We start from the raw sequence: 25262 nt of genomic DNA, 5'->3' as shown, positions 1-25262 counted from the left end.
TATGAACTATGTCACATGGGTGCGGGTGCGGGGGTGCGGCACTATCAAAAACCTTGGGTGCGGGGGTGTGGAAGGGGCAAAAATGTATATATATATAATTTTTTCAGTCTTTTAATTTTTCAAACTCTTGTGTGACTTGATGTAGAAGGTATGCTTCTGGAAAAAGTTTTGTCATACACATATTTCTATGTCTCGATAGCTCTAGGTCTAAATTTGGAGGGACACGACCAATACCACCAGCCTGCCACTTATTTGCATAATATTTTGGATTAAGAGACTGTGCCGTGCAATGCAAAGGAGTGTTGCTCTTATCCCATCTTCTGACAAAATTGAATGAATATGATTAAAAATTTCTGAGTCATCCAATGCAAGATTTTTTTCTTCATGCTTGAAAACTATAGGTTGTATTTTTTCAATCATATTATCCCACATTTCATAAACTCTGTGAAGCATAGGCTCGTACTTATAAACTTCTCTTAACATTTTTCAAATAGGTTGCGTAAATTGAAGGAAGTATACCACTCTGTCCCAAAACTCATCATCAAGAATGAATTTTTTAATTTCTTGAGTCTTGATATCATCATCAGCACGATAAAATGTTTAATTTTCATCAGTCATATGTTAATCAAAGCATTCTTCACTCTTTTAATCTTCTTCACCATCACAATGATGGACGCAAAACGTGTTTCAACGACCTTCAACAATTTCAGGTCAGAATGCCTATTAAATATAACATTAGCACGATGGTGGTTAACAACGAAATTCTTCATGCTTTTGACATTTCTTTTTAAATCTTCAATCCATGTACATAAAGCATATGCTTGTGAATTTTCTTCTTCTTTGGGGTTGCAGATGCTCTTTAGGATCAGATTTAAGTTGTGTGCTACACAAAGATTCTAAAAAATATGAGGGTACTTACTCTCCAAACTCAATGTTGCACTTTTACAAACTGGAGCATTGTCTGTAATGATTTGTACCACTTTTTGATCACGGACTTCTTTTATGATTTCTATAAATAATCCTTCAAATACTCTGCATTTTTGTATTCTCCAAATGTATCAACTGCTTTTAAGAATATTGGGCTACTAAGCAGACAAGCAATGAAGCTGATTAGTGGACGCCTTTGAATATATGTCCATCCATCAGACACAATAAAAACTCAATTTTGCTCCTATGAATATTTTTTAATCTCTAGCAACCTCTCCACATTTGCCCTTACTTCTTCAAGAAGTGTGGTTCGTATTTTTTCTGAACTTGGAGGCACATAGCCACTCAAATTACAATTTGCCATGGATGTTACTAAATCCTTCCAATAAGGATTTCTAGCCGCATTAAATGGGAGTGAACTAGAATAAAAATACCTCCCAACTTTTTTATCCAATTCTTCTCTTCCATATGTATTGAATGTTGCTTGTATCGTTTCTCTACTTCCTACATTGACTTTTTTTTTCAGCATCTTCTTGGTGGCTTGCGAATGGCACACTAACTGCACAAGAATTAGTCATTGTCTTTCTCTTTTCATATTCTTTTTGTATTTTCTTGTATTATCTTCGCATTGCCTCATCAACTTTCTTGCATCATGAAATATCATGCCCTGGTATCTTCAACAAATGAGCCTTCACTCTTGTGTAAGACTCAACAAAATCTCTTTCGCAGAGCTTGCATCGAAATCTCTTGTTTCCACCACCTTCTTTTTTAGTTTTTGCAAGTTTATCTACATGTACCCATAGTGGCCCCACATCATCAATCCTACTACAACTATAAGCAACACTAGTAGCAGAACTCACATATTGGGATGAGGATGACGCAGGTCCTTTCCCTTTATCTGTCATTTTTATTTTGAAAAAACAAAAACAAAATCATTCAAAATTTCAAATTAATTATATAGACGTTATCTTGATATAAAAATATATATAAAATCAGGAGCAAGGAGGGGGGATCTGCCCCTCTCCTGAAATAAAAGGGAGTAGGGACGGGGGTTCGACCCCTCCTTTGTCGAAAACAGAGGGAGCGGGGGGGGGGGCTCAACCCCTCCACTGCAGACCCAACAAGAGAGCGAGAGAGGGGGGAGGGGGGGCTCGGCCCTCCCCGTCGACCCAACAAGAGAGCAAGAAGGGAAGGAGGGGGGGGGGCTCGACCCCTCCCCTGCAAAAATCAGAGGGAGCAGGGGAGGCTCGGCCCCTCCCCTGCTGACTCAACAAGAGAGCGAGAGGGCGCAGGGTGGGGCTCGGCCTCTCCCCTACCGACACAAGAAGAGAGCCAGAGGGAGCCAGAGGGTACGTACCTACGACGAGGGAGAGGAGGAGCCTAGGAGGTGGCGTCGGGAGAGGAGAGGAGAGATTAGGGCAAAAAATTGTTTTTTCCATAATCCTCTTTTTCATCGGTTTTTTTAACGTTCTAAACGTGGACAAAAATGACCCTGGGTGCGTTGACTGCAGCCAGGTTCGTGTTGACCGCACCCGGTGCCGCATGTGCACTCACGTCGTGTCGACGCGGGTGCGGCACCTGCTTTGCCGAGTCCCTGTGACTTAGCCTATGAATAATACAAGGGAGTCAAAGGGGTCACCGTTGGGAGTAGCTCCAACAGCTAGTTGGAGCTGCCCAGTCACATCAAAACAAAAACCAAAAAAGTAAAGAAAATAAAAATACACATTCAGCCCCTAATGGGCTGACGCCTATGTCACATGGGTGCGGGTACGGAGCAATTTCAAAATTTTTGGACACGGGGACACGACTATATATATATATAAATATCAATAATAAGATTGTAAATTTTTAAGCAATAAGTTGACCGGTCAAAGTTGACAATATATATATATATATAAATGGACAAAAATAGACTCAGTCAAAGTTGATCGAGTCCAAAATGTGGACAGACTCGGCCTCGGTGCGTTGACTGAGTCTGACACTTAGTTGACTGTGTCCAACCCGAGTCCAAAGCTGCACCCGTGTCGGGTATGGGCGACGCGGGTGCGTCGGCCTTTTAGCCGAGTCAGTGTGACTTAGGCTAATGCCTATTACACTGTAAAATGATTGGAATGCCCTTGATGGGTATTCTGGTATATATATATATATATATATATATATATATATATATATATATATATATATATATATATATATATTACAAGGCTAATCTTGGCAACCCCCTTCAAACTCACGGTGTAACAGCTGAGAGTTTGCCAAGTAGGAACTGAAACCTAAGTGACGGAAGCACTTTAGTGAAGAAATCTTCCAGTTGATACTCAGATGAAACATAAGGCAACATGATGGTCTTCTTCAGAAATTCTTCACCAGCGTAGTGGCAATCCATTTCAATGTGTTTGATCTTTTCATGAAATGTATGATTGCTTGCAATGTATACTGTGCTCTTGTTGTCACAATATAATCTTAATTGTTTTGCAATGTGAACTCCTAAATCTTCTAATAATTGTCTCAACCATACTAACTCAAAGATAGTTGTTGTCATGATACATTATTTTGCTTCAACAGATAGAATGAATAGCATGAGAAATATCAATACAAGTAATAGAGAGATAAGACAAAGCTCTAATCATTTGTCTATATGGAGTTGGATCCTTCAGAGGTTCTCCATCATCTTTATTAATTTTTGCATTTATGACCTCTGGAGTATCAACTCGTTTTTTATCTGAGAGTCCTGATCGTTCTATAATTTTTGCTGCATACTTAGTCTGCGACAAAAAATAACCACACAGTGAGTAAGTCACTTCTATTCTAAGAAAATATTGTAAGAAACCAAGATCTGTCATATCAAAGTTATCTTTGAATACATCTTTGATATGATTAACTCCCTGCTTGTCACTTACTATGATAATCATATCATCAACGTAATGAAGTAATATTACCATTCCTGCATTAGAAGACTTAACAAACAATGAAGTATCAGTATAACAAGATTTAAAGTGAAGTTGTGTCATCACACTACTGAACCGATCATACCAAGCCTTGGGGGCTTGCTTTAAACCATACAATCTTTTTCGTAACCGAAGAATTTTTTCATGTACTAAACTTAAATTTGGTGGAGAATCCATGTAAACTTCTTCGTTAAGATTACCATTCAAAAAAATATTTTACATCCATTTGAAAGACTGATCATTTTTTAATTGATGTTATAGAAATAAGAGTTCTAATAATGGTCATTCGAGTGACTGGAGCAAATGTCTCGTCATAGCCTATCCCATATTCTTGACTATATCCTTTGGTTACTAACCTAACTTTATATTTTTTTTAATGTCCCATCATTTTTAATTTTTATCTTATAGACCCATCTATGTCTTATAGTTTTTCTTTTTTAGGTAATTTTTGAATTTCTCAAGTTTTTGCCTTTTATAAAGCTTTTAATTCATCGCCTTAATCTATTCTTGATGATTTTTAGCATCATGGTAAGATGTTGGTTCTATATATGAGTGCATAGCCATTAAACAGGATCTATACCTAGGTTCAAAAGAATCATAGAATACGAATCTACTAGCAGCCTTTGAAATTTCTAACACTAGGAGAATCTATATCTTGATTTTTGAAATATCTTTCTAAAGCACGTGGTGGATGGTCTTCGGTACGTTGAGTATAAGTTTGAATTTCATTAAGAGATAGGTCTATACCATCAATCAAGACCCTCATCACATTCCCATGTGCATAATAAGTGTTCTCATTGTCGCTCTCATGCACATCATGAATGTTATCACAACTTTTAGGTTTATTGAAGTTGTCGAAAAGAAATGAATAGTCACAATGCTCTTGAGTTTTCTCTTTACCGAACCCATTTTCGTTTTTAAGAAAAGTAGCATTTCTTGAAACATATAATTTGTTCCTTTTAATGGCATAGCATCTATATCCCTTTTCATTTTTGGCATAGCCTAGAAAAATAGAAGGAATTGCTTTTGGAGAAAGTTTGTCGTTTTTGTTGGTAATGACAAAACATTTACAACCAAAGACTCAATCTTTTATAATCGGGAGATGTTTTAAATAATATTTCAATAGGAGAAATGTTATCAATGTTTTTTTAAGGCATTCTATTTATCAAATAAACAGTCGTAAGAGCGGCTTCGACCCATAACACTTTTGGAACATTTCTTGATATAAGAAGTGTTCTAGTGGTCTCAACAATATGTTTATGCTTCCTTTCTGCTAGTCGGTTTTATAGAGGAGTATAAGGATAAGATCTTTAATGAATAATCCCATGTAAGTCAAGATAATTTTTAAACTCTTTTGACATAAATTCTCCTCCGAGATCGGTTCTAAAGATTTTAATATTGGTTTTAAATTGAGTCTTTGTATAACAATAAATTTTTTTAAAACAATCAAATACTTCGGATTTGTATTTGAGAAAATATATCCAAGAGTGTCTACTATAATCATCCGCAAACGCAACATAATAAGATACTCCTTTGAATACAATCGGAGTTGGTCCCCATACATTCGAATGTACCAACTCAAATGGATTTTTAAATATAAAATGTCTTGGCCTAAAGGGTAAAGATTTCATTTTACCAACGATGCAATCTTGATAAACAAAATCTTTTTCTTTATAGCTTGTAAGAAATGGAGACAAATGTAATTTGCACATTCTAGGATGTCCTAGTCTTTTGTGCCAATTTTATATATTTTTCTTTTCCACAAAATTACAATCTTTTGATAACTCAAGATTGTCCATAACATAGAGATCTCCTCTTCTATGGCTTCGCCCAATCGACTTTCCATACTGAAGATCTTATATTAAACAATCATTAGATGAAAACAAAATTTTACATCTATGATCCAGAATTTGAGAAACGGATAAGAGGTTTAAATTCAATTTTGGTACTACTCTAATATTTGGTATAAAGAAGGTTTGTTGTTTTTAAAAACCCCAAAACTTTTAATTTTTTAGGAAGTTCTATCGATGGTTGAAACATAAGAATTATTTGAGTTAGTATGACATTCGGATAATATGAGACTCATTTGAAGTCATATAGAAAGAAGCACCGGAGTCAAGGATCCAAGAAGTCTTATCAGGGTCACCACTTGTGGATATGGCCTTCCCCCGAGAAGGAAGAAGTTTGATTTTTGAACATTGGTTGTAGTGCCTCTATGAGTTGTACCAAGGATAAAGAGCCGATGCATTTGAAGTCGTTTAGAGCATTTTTTTCAGAGGATGGTCCCACCGAAGCCACCCTTTTATCATCTTTTTTATTTTCTTTCTTTTTTCTTTTTCGGCAAAAAGACTTGATGTTCATAGCAATGATGACATTATTTTGCCATCCTTCTTGTATTCATGATCACTTCTTTTATCACTTTGACTTTTTTCAGTCCTTGGAATTTTTTTCATTCTCATTATTTTTTACAAAGTGAAGAGGTTTATGTTAAATTGTAATTCATATATATATATATATATATTTTGTAATATCCACTAGGGGTAAAATAGTCTTTACATGTAACACACATATTCATTTGAATATGCTTTTTCCTTTTTTATTCTTTTTTATTACATCATACGAGGGGTCCACCATAGAGTCGTTGGACCCCTCCAACGGTCATAAATAAGATTGTTGGAGGGGCTCCAATGTCTCTATGGGAGCCCCTCCTTAGGTCCCATTTTGTCTATAAATAAGGGGCATTGCCCATGTATTCTCTAAGCTTCTTGAAGCTCCTCTTAATAATACTTCTCATGTTTTTTGCTCTCTCTCTCATGTTATGATCGTAAATCGCTAGTTTGTGGCTTGTTGTATTCTTGCCCATTAGTGGCGTATTGTTTGTGTGCTTGTACGTTTACTTGTCACTTAGTGACATTATATTTTCTCCTTAGCGTTTCGTGACATGGTATCAAAGCCTTGGTTGTGAAAGTACCATTGGAGTACTACTCACGTTTGAGTAATTTTTAAAGCGTCATTTTTTTGCTCTTCATCAAACTCCTCCAAGATGACCGACAAAGACTCAAAGATCGATCTTTCGTTCAAGTTGAATAGAACAAATTATAGGATATAGGCGGACACTATGAAAAATAATCTCAAAGGTAAAAAAACTTTGGGGTTATGTATGTAGAACAATTCCGGAACCACATTTGAAGCTTACAAATAAGGAGGGAAATGAAGAAAAGGCCTTGAATGAAAAAGAGAAGGCCAAAGCCATTCAAGAATATTGATCTAAAATGGAAGATTGTGAAAGCAAGCATGCCAAGATATTGACATGGTTTATGAACAACGTGAAGCTCAAAATATGCGCCAATCTTGCAAAATTCAAGAAAGCAAATGCAGCTTGGTTCTTTATGAAAGGTATGTACACTAAAAAAGACCTTGCTAGGCATTTCTTTTTGCAAAAAAAAAAAAAAAGAGAAACTAAACAAGGGGATGTAAGCACTAGAGACTGCTATGGTGCTCTATCCTCGTTATGGGATGAACTTGCCCTTCTCGAACCACAATAGAAAGGAAGCGCTATTGTCATGAGGCAAGAGCAAATGAAAAGCGAGAGGTTTTTTCAATTTATTCATGGGCTTCGTCCCGAATTTGAACTAAGAGGGTCTTTTTTTCATAGGGCTTCTACTCTTAGTGAAATTTTAGCCGATTTGTACCAAGAAGAAACTTGCTTGGCTTTAAAGAAAGATATTGATGAGGTCCATGCAGTATCAAGACCGAGAAACAATATGAAAACATATACATCACCTCATTTTTTGGAAAAATAAAAATGGTGGTGGAAGAAAAATTGTTTTCGACCATTGTAATGAACCAGGTCATCTTCAACAGGATTGTCCTAAGATCAAAAGAAAGGTGGCTTCCGTTGGAGAGTGTCCAAGCAATTCATACGAAGAATCAAAGGGAGATGGAGATATCAAAGACTTCATTGCACAACTTACCGAAACTCTCCAACAATTCATGAGAATCAATTCTTCCACTCCTTTCACCTCCGGAGCCATGTTCTCATCAATTCCAGGTATGTCATCTTGAATTCTTGATTCGGGTGCCTCTTTCTACATGACTCAGAATGCATCTCTTTGTCAAAACCGAGTCTCAATAAGGAATGGGAAGCCTTGAAAAAGTTTATGGGCAAAACAAAGAATTTTATTTTTCCTTTTTTTTAAACCTTTTTTACTACATCATAAGGGGGTCCCACATAGAGTCGTTGGGACCCCCAACGGTCATAAATATGATGGTTGGAGGCTCCCAATGACACTATGGGTACCCCTTATGCCCCCCTCTTGTGCTCCTTTTTCTTGTATAAATAGGGGTCACTCCCCCATATATTGTTAAGCTTTTAAGCTCCTTTACAATAAAGCTTTCATATTTTTTTATGTGTGTAGCCTTTCAAAAGGCCTTTTGTATTGTCCCATAGTGGGCTTCTCTTATCTCTCTCTTGTGCCTTAGTGCTTGTCTATTATTGGACATTGTAAATGCATTAGCATTCTTGTTTTACATTTCCGCATACTTCATTACACTATACTACATGGATTTTTTGTCTGTCATCCAAATCTTTTTGTAATAATGTTCAATCTAAAGATATTGAGACTTGGCACAAAAGGCTTGGTCATCCTAGTATTTTCATGTTGTGCCTTTTTCATTTTTGGAAAATTTTTGAAATGAAAAAACATTTACTTGCAATGATTGTATCATTGAAAAAATGCATTCGCTTCCGTATTCACATAGTAATTTTGTTTTCAAAAGACCGTTTGAATTAGTGCATTCCGATGTATGGGGATAAGAACCCATTAAGTCTAATAGAGGTTATTCCTATTATGTTGTCTTTATTGATGACTTTTCTAGATACACATGGGTGTATTTTATTAAAAACAAATTTGATGTCTTTTCTAATTTTAAATAATTTCACACTCTTATTCAAAATCAATTTCAAAGCAACATAGCTATTTTTAAATCCGATTCTGGAGGAGAATACATGTCAAAAAAAATTAAAAACTATCTTAAACTAAACGACATTGTACATCAAAGATCTTGTCCAAAAACTCTTCAACAAAATGGTCTTGCCGAGAGGAAACATAGGCATCTCATTGAAACAACAAGGACTCTTCTTGTTTCTAAAAATATTCCAAATTTTTTTTTGTCCGAAGTTATTCTTACCGCGACTTATCTTATAAATCGTATGCCTTCCTCATCTTTCAAAAATGTTTCCCCTTTTGAGAAATTGTTCAAAATATCTTTGGATTTTAAAAGGTTGAGAGTTTTTGTTGTAAGTGCTTTGTTCTCTTTCAAGGACAAGATAAATTATCACCAAAAGCTCTTGAATGTGTTTTTATTGGCTATGGTGAAAATAAAAAAGGTTACAGGTGTTATGATGTACAAAACAATAAACTTTATGTCTCAAAAAATGTATTCTTTCTTGAATAATAAAATAGTTTTGAAATTCAAAAATCTAAAGAAGAGATTGATTACTCTTTTCTATTCGACTTATTACCTAGAAATAAGTCTAAAAGTGATTTATTTTGTGATCATACTTGTAATGACAATCCACATCAAAATGATGATTTGTCACATTCAATTGATGATTCTCACAATGAGGATTCTAATGATATTCATGTATATACTCGGCGTGAGGGGAATGAACATCAAAATGCTTTAGATAGATACCCTCATGACATTTCCTTAGAAGATCAAGTTGAAGAAACACAACTTAGGTGATCCTCTAAGAATAGTAGACCTCCTCAGAAATTCGTGTCATATGACTCTTTTTCTCTAACATATATAACTTGTCTAATGATGATACATTTCTATCATATAGAACTGATTCACATATCTTCGAACTATCATGTCATTGCATAGAGTTATAAGGCTAATAATTTTTATGTCATCCTATTCATGTTTTCCCTTTTATGTGTTCTATGATTAATTGACAAAAGGCTGGATTTGAATATTGGCAAAAGAATGGGAGAACAATCCATCATTTCTGATTTGATAATTAGCTATCAGGCTTTTCTACTTCATTGGGTATCCACACGATGCTTTTATGTTACATGTCATTTTGTTTGAGTTTGTTTTTTTATGATGCTAACTGGATGCTTGTTAGAGGATTTGTTTATCCATAGACTTTTCATCAAATTCTACATCTTTTATCAGCTGATTTACTTATTTGAAGAATCTCAATGTGGTGTTCAACGTGCAATTTCATGCTTTGGGAACATAAAAGTTATCTGTTGTTTCATTTTATCTTCAAGATCAGTAATTCAGAATACATATGCACACTCATGACTGTGTGTGCATGCATGTATGCGTGTGCAAGGTCATGTTTGCATGCATGTGATGTGTACATATTTTACTAATTTTTTCTATAATGTGCTTCACCTGTAGGTGCACATATCGACGTCAATGATGATGATGGAAAAATCACTATTATTGCAAACAATCAAGCAATTATGGAGAAAGCTCAAGAGAAGGTTCAGTTTCAGTTTCTATTTGTTATTCTCTATCATAGGCTGAATTTCCTGTATTTGCTTGTTGCTGATTTTGTTCAACTCAATTACCTTTTCTGTATAGAAGCTGACTATTGATGCTCACTCAATAAAGGAATTCTTGATGCTACTTATGGTTTTCTAAGTTTTAACACAATGAAAAAGTTCTTGACACAGCAAGAAGCATGTTCTGATCTCATTGAAGGATAATGATCTGTCAGTATTGGAGATGATGAATTCTGCTGAAATATCTGCATAAGGATAAACCATAACTATGTCTTAGAAATGATAAATTGATGGCTTTATCAAGCAAGGCACTATCAGAAAAGTCTTAATGATGCGTTACATTGGTATCTTTTGCTTAATTAACTTGCTTTAGTCCACTATACAGCTCTGCTAAGTTCTTGTAACCCCATTTGCCTTGAAGTTCCCATCATTGAAGTCCATACTATTTGATCATCTGCAGTCTTTTTTTGCTCGTTGTCCATGATTTTCATAAATGATTTTATAGGGCACTCAAATTTTATATCACCTCGCTTTTGATTGTCTTTATTTTAATACTTTGTTTCTTCATGAAGATGTTGGATTTTGGTTGCCTTTTATTAATTACTCACCATTAGATTGGAAAGTATTATTCTAATGTTGGATTTTTTGTTCCATTTGAAAGGCCATTTTCCAAGAGAGAGGCGATGAGGCGGTGGGCGACCCTTTCCTTTTTATCTTATCCCCTCCTTTATTCATTTTTTAAAATTTCCGGACACACAACCCTCCTTTATTCATTTTTTAGGGTACAACAAAGGCCTAGGGGAGGATTAGGATTATATCTCAGGTGATTACTTAATTGGGAGAAGCAAGAAAGTCTGCTAGTCTAGAAGTTAACTAATTTAATTTTAACTACGATTTGATTGTGATGACAATGGGAGACTAGATTTTGGGCTGTGATTTTATTATACTAAAATATTTTAAAATATCTGTGTCAAATAACACATAAAAAGTTAATGTTGATCTTGGTTGAGAATTATTGAAAATAATAACACTTGCATCATTTGCTTGAGTAACTCAGTCAAGATCATAAGTTTTAATCAATTAGAAAATCAATTCACAATAAGATAATTAGTAATCTATTTTAATTAAGAAAAAATGGATTCTGGAAGCAGCCTGCCAAGAATTGTTTCTAACTAAAATAAATTACAGATCTAGCTTGCATTAATTTTTGTTGAAAATTATTGAGGTAGTTTTTTCTCTCTCTCTCTCACACTGATGATGAAGATGATTACAATTCATCATCACTCAGATCCTTCTTGTCCAATTGCCAATTCTGATGGAGCAGAATCTATCCTTAGAACGATCAGAAATCTCAATTCCCGTTCAGGTTTTTTCAAATCTCCACACGTTCGTATCAGATCCAGCTCTCTCACATGAATGTCTGTGTGCACAATGTCTCTCTTGGTAGGAGATGTTGCCTTCAGTTCTGATTCTTTAACTTTGATTGTTCATGTATGTTATCCTTGAAATAAGACATGCAACACATAAAGATATGCATTCATGCATGAAACACCACATGTAGTGTATGTTGCGGGATGAATTTGTTTTTTTAGAGCATACAGCTGATTAACAATTTGTTTTGCAGATTGATCTTTTAGTTGTACCCGAAATTAAAGTTGGTAGCATTTATAGAGGAATTGTAGTAGCAATCCAAAACTATGGTGCTTTTGTGGAATTTAATGGTGGTCAACAAGGCCTTCTACATATTTCTGAGTTATCGCACCAGCAGGCAAGTGAAGGCATGGAAGGCCTATCAGTATTTATTTTATACTGAGATTCCTAAGTTCTCAACTCCATTTCTTTCTTGGGATAGTAAATAAAATCTCTTTTCCCTAGATAGTAAATAAAATCTCTGTTTTCCTAGTGCATTTTCATGAATATTTCATCCAAAGAAGACTCTTGTTTTGATTCAATTAGTTTGAGCAAATTATTGCTTTCATCAGTTGTGTTGAGCCAGTGCTGGCTTGGATGAATTGCTTATGGCTACTTGACATAGGTTTTTGAAGTGATGAACATGCTCTTGCCATAATCCACACAATATTGTTAGATATAGGCTTCATGAGGTTAATTGATCTTTGTTTATTTGATGTCTTGAAGTGCCTGTGTTCTGAAAATGTAATATGTCTTTCCTTTTTTCCTTTTCAATGCCAGGTATCTCGAGTTGCAGATGTAGTGTCACTTGGACAAGAGCTTTTAGTGAAGTGCATTGAACAAGACTTAAGGGGTAACATTAATTTATCTTTAAAGGCTACTTTACCCCAACCTAAGTCTCAATCACATAATTTGGTTGTTGAAAAGTCTGAGATACCTTTGGATGAAATGCCAAGTATATTATCTGAAAATAGCAAGTTGAAGTGCCAACAAGATGATTATCTTCTAGCTGGGTCATCCTCGAGTAAATATGAGGATGATCCTGTCAATTTGTATTCATCTCCATCGGTAGTAATTCAAAGTGTGGAGGAATGCAACCAGCGTGACAACTTGGGGCCTCAATTGCCTAAGCCAAACAGGAAGAGAAAAACCATATTTCCCAAGCTAAAAACAGAGAAAGAATATGATACAAAGTCGAGAGCAACTCAGTCCAATATAGACAATCGCTCATCATTTTCAGATGCTCAACTCTTTGCTGGCAATAATAGCCCCATTTTCAAAGCCAATGAGTACAAGGACAGAAAATTAAAAACTGTTAATGAAAGCCAGCATGGATGTGTTACAGACGGTCAAATGCAATCAGCAGAGGTTCCACAACCTGCAGCCCTTAAAGCGATTAATCCAAATTCAGTAAGGATTGGGGACAAGTTTACAGCGAAAGTTGAACAGATCCGTGTGCATGGCCTGGTACTTCAGCTGGGATGTGGGGTTCGTGGAATGTACCGCTTTGAGGTATTTGAAGAATCAATTTATTCCGTTCTAACGAACCTTTTTTCTGACTTGGCTATGCAGAGATCTTTTAGATTTCTTCTCCAGAGTTCTCTATTAATACCGTAAACATTTGGTTTTAACTAGTTTTGTTCTCTATGCAAATATAATTTTCATTGAGGTGTTCCAAGACATGTAAATGAAATATATAAGGCTGAGGCAACTGCATTGCAAGAATATAGGATTGGTAGTTGACACATTGTAATGCACCCTGTTAATCATGGAATATTTTGTTTGTGAAATGAGCATGACTTTCTGTAGTTGGTTTTGTTGGTTACTTTAGGTTCAATGTCATGTTGTGCATAAAAGCTTCATGTAATTTCAGTTCTTTATAGATTGAAAAATAGAACACTCATTTTTTGTGGTACTAAAAGGCTGAAATTAACATCAGGTTCGTAGGTGCTTTTCAGAGTAAGATGAATGTCAAGTCGTTCTTTTAAAGTAGATAACGTGATCAGTGATGGTTTGCCTAGTCATTAGCCTTAATTCAGTCACATTTTTCTTTTCTGAACCATGAATAAGTTGAAAATTGAAAGAATAAACTTGTGAATATTTTCTTGTATCTATCATTATTGATACATATAAATTCCCGGGTGAGGTCCAGTGTTCGAAAACCCAGTGATTTAGGAATAGACTTGTCTGTGATTTGACTCATGTCTCGGGTGGGTCAACTCATTCACTTGGCTGGGTTTTGTTAACTTTTAATTTATATAGGAATAGTGCATTATTCAATGCATACATATCAAGAGAGCTACAAAATGACATGATTACTTGTAAAGTCAAGAAATAAGTCAGATAACATCTTGTCAAGCTGCAATTAAGTTACATTGACTCATTGAATAATAAGAAACTGAACAAACTATCTTAACTGTACATTGTTTGACATACATCATGACTAACTATCAATAACAATGATCAAACAAAAAATCAATAAAAAGAGTATTAAACTTCACATATTAAAGATACCAATTAGTAACATCACAATTAAGGAAGCACTTGTAAAATAAATTATCAAATTTAGCATATATATGTGTGTATATATATTATAATATATGTGTGTGTGTGTGTGTATGTAAGTATATATACTAGCAGAGCCCAGTTTGACTTGGCTGAGTCAAAATGTGACTCTGCTTGACTCAGCTGGTTCACGGTTTAACTTGTGGCCGGGCCTTGCCTGGTTTTGCTGGTTATGGAGTCTGTTCACTGGGTTAACCCAGTAAATGAATGAGTCAAACGAGTTGAATTGGCAGATTTTAAAACATTAGTGAAATCATCTTTAGAACAACATTTTTCAGAGTTGACAATTTGTACTAGGCTTTAGGGTGTACATTCCAATGTTATTTTAAAATCTACATATTCTATTTTTCCCTAAAAAATTGTGAAGTGATGAGAAAGCAGCTACTTATGATATTTCATTCCAAACTTATTTTACTAAATACTCAATTTTGTCCTCTCTCTCTCTCTCTGTATATATTCGTGCAAATTCAGACATTTTAATAAATATGTACTAAAAATATGATAAATTTTAATGTGTAGTATCTTTCCTTGCAAATTTGAAGATTTTGTATAAATATACTAAACTTTAATGTGCGAAACTGAAATTGGTTCACTTTTTTCAATTCTTAGGTATTCTAGTACACTATCATTTGGTGCATTTCTAAGGTCATTGGTAGTCAAATTAAATATATGGAACTTGCCTCTCATTTTATGATGTGAAGTTTAAATATTAGCATGTATTTGAGTACTGGGTGCTTTCATGTGCTTGAGCAGCAGGTACAGGTAGCCCCTCTCTTACATTAATGTGTATGTCCATATGAGAACTTTCTGGTTAATTACACTTTGTTCTTCCTTGATCACGAGTATTGGCTAATTTGAACTTTTTTGAATCTTTATATAATTCATATATGTGTTATAGTGTTTTAAAAATGTGTTCCTAGGCATTTGCTTGCGCATGCATGTGATTATTCAGGGTATTTTCCTAACGCGTCATCTTGCTTCCGTTATGCTTTCAGACATCCAGCAGGAGGGATTTCCAAATTGGTGAAAATGTGCTCGTCAGGTGCTCAAGTTTCTCCGCTAAGGGAATTCCAGTACTGTCTTTATTGGAGTAACGAGCGTTTGGATAAGAAAGAAGGCTTTATCATGTGAGAATTGCAGCGGGGGGGGGGGAGCTTCGTGACTTTCTTGGATTTCCTGCACCACCTTGACTAACCCCAACTGATGCTCATTTCATAGTAAAGAGCGATTGAGTACATGTTCATACCGGCTGTCTTCGTCCTAATAGGTTTTATTGATGTCAGCATTGAAAACGATCTGGCTTCAGAAAATGTCACCCTTATATAGTAGTCCTCAACTTGAACTCAGCTCTTTCATTAAAGGGTCTCAGTCCCATTTTTGGTGAGAAAGCTTAATAAGATGTTAATTTTATGGTCTTCAACTTGTTTGCATATCTCTCTCTCTCTCTCTCTCTCTCTCTCTCTCTCTCTCTCATGGTCAAAGAAGGATGTTTTGTGGCAAAGGACGCACACCTCTGGGATTGAACTCTTGACCTCCTTCAGCTTAAAATAGTCAGGTGTGTGAAGCCCTTGTGGGCTGTTCAATTCGAATTATTTGCCTAACAAAATAATTAGAGAACACATGATTTGGCAAATCAAATGTAGGTATGATTGATTTAATAGGTAGGAAGGCTTGAAATGCATTTAAGTAAAAACACACTTAGAATCTAAGAGTAGTTTGTAATATAAAGTCAATGGTAATTGGTTTGTCGTAAGCTCGATCGGTATCTGGGTTCAAACATATTTGTTTTACCCAATATCAATCTGGGTCCAAGCAGAGCCCTTCATGTTTGTTCTTTATCTAACCGATTTTTCCTTTCGTTTATGTACTGCTCGGTTCTGACAATATGGGGGTACTAATTTGAATCAGAGTTGGGACTCGGCCATTAGAACCTGACCTGAAATCCAGGCATTTTTACATAAGTAGAGGTGTCAATTGGGTTGAGCTTGACCCGTACCCATTACATGTGAAATCCTATAGGGTGAGGGTTTGATGATAAAGAAGGCGGTCCAATTGGGAATCCAGGTTGGATCTAAAGGATTCAATTATTAGACTTGGGTCTGACCCTAGTTCCGATTAAGATACGTGATTTTTCAATGTAAAATAAAAAAATATTATTTTATCGGGTATGAACCAGATCTGGTTCATGTATCCTTATAGAATCTGGGGATGGTATTTCTTATGGTGGATACGATCATACCCGAGTCTAGACCCCCTACCCGCACCTCAAAGTCAGATCTGGGTTCAGACACGAACCGGATCTGACACGTTGACACCCCTATACATGCGCTTTAACACTGGGTCCAATAATTTTCTTCCCTAATTTGAGATCAGGCCATTTAACTGACTTCTCAGTATCGTTCTGTGGATTAACTGGGTCTGGACCCACACATGCAGCCTGGACTAACGGGTCTGGAGACGTACATGCAGCCTGACCCAGCCCTATGTCCCCACCTTTTAAAAGATTTTCTGGCATATGCCAAAATTAGGGGTGTCAATGGGGGTTTGACCCGGCCCCGACCCGTACCAAACTCTATAGGGTCTAGTGATAAATAAGGACTGATTAGAATCTGGGTCGGACCCAAAGGGTCCGATTAATATATGGAGCTGTGTATGGTTTGTGAAATTTCATACCAGACCCAGGCCCGATCCGAGTACCAATTAAGATCAGCAAATTTTCAATGTAAAAATGATAAAAAATATTATTTTACCGCATCTGGTTCATGTAATCCTTATAGGATCCTCATATGGTTTCTCTTATGCTGGGTCCAATTAGACCCAAGTCTGGACCCAGTGCCATCATCTCAAATCAGGTTTGGGTCTGGTTCTACGTGGTTCCAAACCAAACTCGACCCATTGACATCCGTAACGACGAGTTAGAACCTTTATCCGTAAAGGAGAATAGAGGGAGTTGGTCGTTGGAGTGCCACCTTCTATATATATACAGAGATCGGACCCATTTGTTTTGGTTACGTCTGCATCCTCAGGTTCATCTCTCTCTCTCTCTCTCTCTCTCTCTATATATATATATATATATATATATAGCTAGCTTCAACATCTTTTTTTATTCTAAAATTAGAATCATAATGGATTTTAAAAAAAATCAAATCTTTTGTGACTTTATTAGAAATAAAAAATCACTGAATAAACTTGAAGTAGGACTAGAAGGATTGGTTGGCCTAACTTGGGTGTGGGGAGAATAGGGAAGATATGTCATGAGGATATTTTTTAGGCTGCATGTCTACGTGGAGGTGACCAGCCATATATGATATTATTTTTGGAAAAATAATCTTGCATTTTCAAAAATACCATTTTTGTAGTGTTTTAGTCATTTTCATAATGTTGAATCCATCTAATGTTAAACCCAACCAGTTTAATGGTAGATTAACTATATATATATATATATATGTTACACTTAATAGTTCACATCTTACATATATTTTTCATGCATTCTTCTTTCACATAAAATAAGTAGAATTTTTTGTCCATAAGATCTCTGGTGAGCTGAGCCAAGCAAAGCCAAGCTGAACACCATACGTAATGCCCCAAAATATCTACTAAAAAATTTACAGATTTTTTTTTAAATCATAACGGAATTACTTAATACTAATCAGAGTGGATATCTTGAGCGAGTTACAAACATTCGAGAAAAATTTTCATCCATATGGAAATAAAACATCATTCTAAATAGTTATTACAACCCATAAATAATCAAGTCTAAGAATTATTAAACGAGTAAATTTAAATTAGAGTTCAAACATGACATCTTTAAGAAAATATGGTTTTATGGCACTACCCACATTGATATCTGCAATCACTCCAAAGACTATCATTCACTTCTTGAAAAGTATGAGTAGGAAACACAACATAAGTATGAATGTGCACGGTGTCATGTGAACAAATATATGTGCAGCTGAATATTTCTATCTAAAATCTATGGTTCATTGAGATCACATGTAGTTCATTATTGCATTTATCATAGTGCATGGCATAAAAGAACAACTCTGAATAACAAGCAAATTAAAATTGAATCATAGCATTATGCAACATAACCATGACAATAAATGAAACAGGTATATCAAACCACAAAGATAAATTCAAGTTTTTTTAACTCACTTTGTGGATACGCACAGGCTTAGACATCATAGCAAACTGAGACCACACGGGGGTTTGTTATTAATATCCGGTGTGACTAGCTGTATGGGTACCCAGAGGGGACGGTCCGTGACTGAGAGAGTACTCCCTAATGACATAAACTAGAAATATGATGCATCCCGAAAACTTCTGTAGAAGCTATAGATCTACTACCTAAGATACATTTGTAATCCTGACTCCCTAACTTCGAGGATCGAGGATCGGTAGAGATGTCTAGCTCTCACAACAACAGTAATGTTATACAAAGTTGGTACTACCCTTTCCAAGGTAAACTATGGGTCTGGTAACATACACCATCTTTCAAATGTACCCAGAACCTTGGAAAATTAATAACTTATATTGTTTTTCAAGTATACTCAGAATCTCATAACTTAAGGTAGTCCGATAACATATATCGTCTTTCAAGTATATCCAACACCCCATATCTTAGGTTATGTGTGCAATTATTAATTGATTTCTTGGTGTGAATCATAGCACCTCAAGGATTAAATAGAAAACCCCAACTTGCACTCGAGTAATCTAGGTATATGCACAACCTCAAAACTTGATGCTTATAAGGCACCATCCCTATTTTCTGTGAAAATCGAAGGCTCATACACGAGCCGAGAACCTGTGCAAAAGAACTTAATTTTAAAATTTTGGGTATGCATATCGTAACCCTTGTTTCTCTTTATGCATACCCAATTCAGGGTAACTACACAGGTATATGTCTCACGATCCAATTGTGACATACCACATAAAAATTTGTTTGCACTATTGATTATACGACACCACACAGGTTCTGCAAAAATGTGTGTTTAGCACTTCGCACAACATTGTCCCTGCAAATATTTATCAACAACATAAAGTAGTTCTTGAACAATAATCGGGACATGCACATTCGTCAACCAAACCACAAGCGAGGCAAGATACTATAGACATAATTTTCTTGGTTCACATGGCAAATATACAACACATGCATGAGAACTATTCACTTACCAAAATGATTTGTAAGTTATTTTTTTAATGCGAGATGAAACAACTAAAAATATGCAATTATTGTGCCTATACATATGTACGGCACATGTGCTCCAGTATGCTAGTGAAAGTGTACAGTAGAAAACCAGTTCAGCCCATATATACAATTTTTTTCTTTCTTTTTGAAAGGTAAGCCAGGGTTAGGCAGACCCCTACCAGTTAAACAATTGTGTCATTGGGTTTTGAAACTACAAAGTCCCAATACAAGGTGATGTGCATTGGCTTCTCCCATAAGCAGGTGGAGCCTGCTGCTCAATCACAACAACTGATATGGCACAGACCTGTCATGCTCAACCAGCATGCCAAGGTCGTGCACTTCACAGCTGGCCAGCAGATGACCTGCTGCCCTGAACTGTGCAAGTGCCCAGCAGGTAGCTGCACTACCTGCCGTAACTGAGGCATCCAGTGTGCCCAGCTCGGGTTGGTGAAACCCCCGAATGTGACAGTACACTCTGACCGTCAAGTCTGAAATGACGATCAAAATTTCAGCACTCGATAAGTAGCCATTTACAAATTTGATATTAACAAAATTGAACTACGTAAAAAATTGTAGATTCAAGAGCATACACTCGTATGCGGTTGCAGATTCATGAGCATACATTCGTATGCATTTGCGGATTCATAAAAACATACACTCGTATACATTGGCAGATTCATAAACACGCACTCATGTGCATTTGTAGATTCATAAGCACACAATGGTATGCATTTGTAGATTTACAAATACACACTTGTATGCATTTGCATATTCATAAGCACACACTTGTATGTTATATGATCAGTCCTACATGAATATTTAATTTTGCTCATACTTAATATTATGCATAGCTGCTGCATAATTCGATCTACAAGCTTAATTACATTTTACATGCTTGCTAACATGTATGTATGTTGTATCTATAAGTCGTATGATCAGATCTACAAGATTAAATGAGAATTTACATTATATATGACAGATTCATATGTCGGGTGATTAGATCTACATGCTTAACCAAATTTTTTTCATGCTTGATGACAAATATATATATGTATGATCAGTTTTGCATGCTATATGATCATATCTATATACTTAACTAAGATTTTACATGATAGATAACAGATTTATATGTCGTGTAATCAAGTCTACATGCTTAAATAAATTTTTTTCATGCTTGATGACAAATATATATGTGTATGATTAGGTTTGCATTCTATAAGAACAAATCTATATACTTAACAAAGATTTTATAGGATAGATAACAAATTCATATGTCGTGTAATCAAGTCTACATGCTTAAATAATTTTTTTCATGCTTGAGTACACTTACACATGTTGTATGATCAGATCTACATGCTTGAATGAAATTTCACATATTGTACGACATTTAGGTGAGCAAATTAATATGATTAAATATTTTTTCATGCTTGATAATACGTATGCCTGCTATATGATCATATCTACATGATGTATTATCATATCTACATGATTGAATAAAATTTCACATGTTGTATGACATATTTACATGTCGTGTAATCAGACATGATTAAATATTTGTTTTCATGCTTGATAATATGTGTGCATGTTATATGATCAGATCTATATACTTGAATGAAATTTCATATGTTGTATAACATATTTACATGTCGTGTGATCAGATCTACATGATTAAATATTTTTTTCATGCTTGATAATATGTTATCTACATTCTTGAATGAAATTTCACATGTTGTATGATAAGATCTACATGCTGAAAAGCATTTTTCATACTAAACAACAATTATATATGCTATATAATCATATATGTATGCTGAGATAAAATTTTCATGCTTAATCATACACACAAATACATAGAAAACTAAATAATATAGACATAGGTTGCGTTCACCTTAACTAAGGCTGATAGCAGTCGCATACAAATTTTTTTTTTCATCTAATTAGATGATCTACACCTATACATGCCCCTATGGCACTATGCACATGTATAGAGAGATCATGTACCCTACTTTTTGGATGAATCAATACTTGACTATGCAGTCCTCACTTCGTTTTGGCTCCTCTATTCCTTCTCCTTTGCACCGCCTTTATGGCTTCTCTAAGGTGTGAAGGAGAAAATGAGGGACATGTGAGATAGAGAGAGAATGTGAGGTCTATTGTATGGGAGAAAGGAGAAGAGATAGAATGGTAAGTGGAAAATGGTAATACTTCTTAGCATTTTAAATTCTTCTCAAGGTGAGGGCGTCACCTTAGAGCATACATTCAATTTTTTTGTCAAAATATCATTCAATGATAAAAGTTTCTTTCCAAATTTCTCTCTAAAAAAATGAGTGAGATTCCTCTTAAATTTTTAAGATTTCACTTAATTTTTATAACATTATTTTACTCTTTCCTAAGGTATATCTTATGTTATATAAGATATAAGATGTTAATTGAATTAGCCTCCATAAAAAAATGGAAATAAGGGGTCGACACTCTCTTTCCTTTCTTGTGTGGGGGAAAATTTTGAAAATCAAATTACTTAATAAGTTCTTGTTTTCTTTCCTTTTTCTTTTTGTTGACCTCTCTTTATACGTTCTTCTTCTTTAGTCATCATCTCTAAAAATTGTGTGGAATTAATCCATTTGCTAAAACCACAAATTTTCTTTATTTCCCCACACACCATTAAAAAGAATTCGATTTTTTTGATAAGTGGGTCCCACCAGGGGACGACCCACTAACCTCAGGTTTAAAATAACTCGTGGTTTAGTTTGATTTCTATCCTAATTTGGATCAACCCAAGATCCAATAGGAATCTTGAATTAAATTTTGGATTTTCCTCATATCCAATGTAATTGGATCCGATCTAATTTAATTGTGTTGGATCATATACAATTGGATAAGATACAATATAAAATTCATTTTATTTACCTAATTTACTGGAACGACACCAGTAAAGCGATTTTAATTAAATTGTCTTTTTAAAACTTCAATTCAAACCGTAATTCAACTTGAATTACAATTCTTCTGAAATTCAAGTTATTTTTGCATTGTATGTTTATTTTGTTATATACTATTATTTAAGTGTGGATGGAACCACTTAAATTTTTTGTATGTAAGGTTTGAATTATGAACTAAAATATAGTCCAGTATGAATCTTGGCTATAAAGAGTCGTTTCCACCTTTAGAACTATTGACCCATATATGAAATTCATTTAAATATTCATATTAATTAAGTGAAAAAAATACTGAAATTTTCCAAATGTTACACCATATGTCCGGGCTCGACTCGTTTAAGCTAAACAAGTTGCTTGTGGCTTGACTCACCAGTTGTACAGACCGATCATAAACAAGTTTGTAATGAGCCAAACCGAGCTTATTCACAAGTTGCTCACTTAGTTTACCATCAATGCCTTCTTTCAGTTTAAAGCCATCGAAAATCCATCTGAATCCTGATGAAGTACCCCAGGATGATTCTTCCCATTATGAATGTCAAGAGCCAAGGATGGAGGTTGGTGACAACAACAACTACCATGTAGGTGAAGTGGAAATTAGAAGCAAGCAAATACCAAAAAAAACATTATATAAGTATTGAACTCTATAAGGTTAATCATATCCCTTTCTTTTTTTGGAAAATGATTGTATGAATAATTTGACATGATTCTCCAAAAACCCTACAAATTTATGATACTTCTCCCGGTGTCCAAACTTGCAAATATCCAACATCGCTAGGACCCTTTTACTCTTTGCAACTGTGAATTGATGCCTTATTGTGATAGAATTGTACTACCGGTTGGCTAGTGCAAACACACACTTAAATCCAAAATCGCAATTTTTTTTATGTGAACCTCACAAACTCACATAAATTTATTTGCGGATTTTTTGTGAAAATGAAACCACCAAAATTATGAATATCCAATATTTTCGCATATACGTCAGTATTTCACATAAATATATTTGCAAAACTCCAATTGCAAATATCCTATTTTTCGCATATACTTCACGAATTCTCATAAATATATGTGTGAAACACCAGAAACTACAAATTCACAAATATCTTACTTATTTGCATGTACTTCATGATCTTGCATAAACGTATTTGTGAATCTCCTTAGGTCACAAATATTGTACTTAAGTATTTGTGAATTTATGACAAATATGTGGTATTGCTTAATTTTTTGGATTTATTGAATCATATATAAATTTGCTATGGTCCCCAGCCTACTTATTTTCACATAATCTAGGGCTTTTTTTGTCTTTTGTCTCCAACCAGTCTCAACTTGCTACTCTTATGGCAACTATTCATATGTGGCACTTCATCATTGTTGAGTCATCGACAACATCTTTTTTTGATAAGCACAGTGTTCCCTTTTGTTTAACGGCGAATCAAACGGTGTTTTTTTTTGTTAATTTAACAGCTAAATCAAACATTGTTCTCTTTTGTTTTTGTTTTTTTGAAATGATTTTTCAATATTGCCATCGATGGTGACTTGTTTGATTGCTCATCCTCGCAAATAGTTTGTTTTTTGCAATGATTTTTCAATATCTTAGTAAATCAATCATGCTGAAAACTCCTGTAAGGTCAGAATTTCAAAAAAATACCGAAAATCCAATAAATGTTTCTTATTGGGTAGGTTTGGGAGGTTTCCTTTTATATATATATATATATATATATATATATATATATATATATATATATATATATATATATATAGATAGATAGATAGATAGATAGATAGAGAGATAGAGATAGAGAGAGAGAGAGAGAGAGAGCTCACAACATGGCTAATGACAAAGCTACTGCTAAATGTACCTTTCAGTTAGGATCTCGGATGAGCTGGTGTTTATCAACTTACATTTCATATAACTATATGAAGTTGATACACTGGTCCTTATTGAAGTTGATCACATTTCCCATGATGTCAAAGCTAACTATATTAGTATGTTTTTTTTTTGTTTCTGCAAAAGTCTGATGCTAGGAAATGCATCATTTCCCTTCACAATTAAAAAAACTAAGGTACAGGCGAACTTGTCCATCAGAAATAGCACCATAGCAGAACATAGAGAGTTCAGGGTTCAGACACATGGGAATGAACACTCACTTGAACAATGGATATAAGAAGCAATTATAAAGCAAGCTTTACCTACTTGAGTTTCCCTTTGTGCTTTATGCCTATGAACGATTGTCCCAAACTCCAAATCCAAGTTATGCATGAAGTAGGTAGGCCCAGTAGTATCTCTTCTTTTTTCTTAGCATGGAGAAACCACTGATATTGTTTGGGTATCCTGCTCTGGTTCGATAGGTGTCATGTTGACCATAGACCTGAGTTGGTGTTCTCAGCATAAAACTCAGAGTACTCCCCCTTGCCCACCAGTGATATTTTTTCATTTGGTTTAGGCTTTGCAGTAAAGGCCGTGAACCCTGAGTAACAAACTCTCTACCTCCAACTTGAAAGCTTTAAGCCAGCCCACAGTCAGGTATCGCATCCAAATCTATTTTCCAAAATGGTCCAAAATCATTGAAACTTGCAGTTTTTCCTACTAATATATAGTAGGAAACTCAAAGAAATCTAAGAAATTCCGGAATTTTGGTTTTGCCATAAAAATATTCTCAACTTAAAACATAGAGCAAACACTAAATGCACCAACCAAGAAAAATTTGGCACAAACACTTTCAAAAGGTGTTGAATAAACAAGTTTATATGGATATATTTTATGTACAAATCC

The 25262-nt window shown here is 35.0% G+C and overlaps 1 protein-coding gene across 9 annotated transcripts in view; it reads left to right on the top strand.

Annotated features, from left to right (window-relative positions):
* Window positions 1-15791, top strand: part of LOC149821761 (polyribonucleotide nucleotidyltransferase 2, mitochondrial-like) — a 122372-nt gene extending 106581 nt beyond the window's left edge. For all 9 annotated transcript variants that reach the window (XM_089980103.1, XM_089980104.1, XM_089980105.1 and 6 more), the window contains 4 exons: window positions 10290-10375; window positions 12021-12164; window positions 12587-13318; window positions 15367-15791. In XM_089980103.1, coding sequence (XP_089836229.1) covers window positions 10290-10375; window positions 12021-12164; window positions 12587-13318; window positions 15367-15465 — 1061 coding nt within the window. In that variant the 3' untranslated portion in view covers window positions 15466-15791. The remainder of the gene's footprint in view (window positions 1-10289; window positions 10376-12020; window positions 12165-12586; window positions 13319-15366) is intronic.
* The last annotated feature ends 9471 nt before the right edge of the window (window positions 15792-25262 follow it).

This window comes from Nuphar pumila, chromosome 11, assembly GCF_984573655.1.
Source record: "Nuphar pumila chromosome 11, dmNupPumi1.hap1.1, whole genome shotgun sequence".
Taxonomy (NCBI): Eukaryota; Viridiplantae; Streptophyta; class Magnoliopsida; order Nymphaeales; family Nymphaeaceae; genus Nuphar; species Nuphar pumila.
The sequence above is the reverse complement of the archived record's forward strand: the minus strand, read 5'-3'. Positions and strand labels throughout refer to the sequence as shown.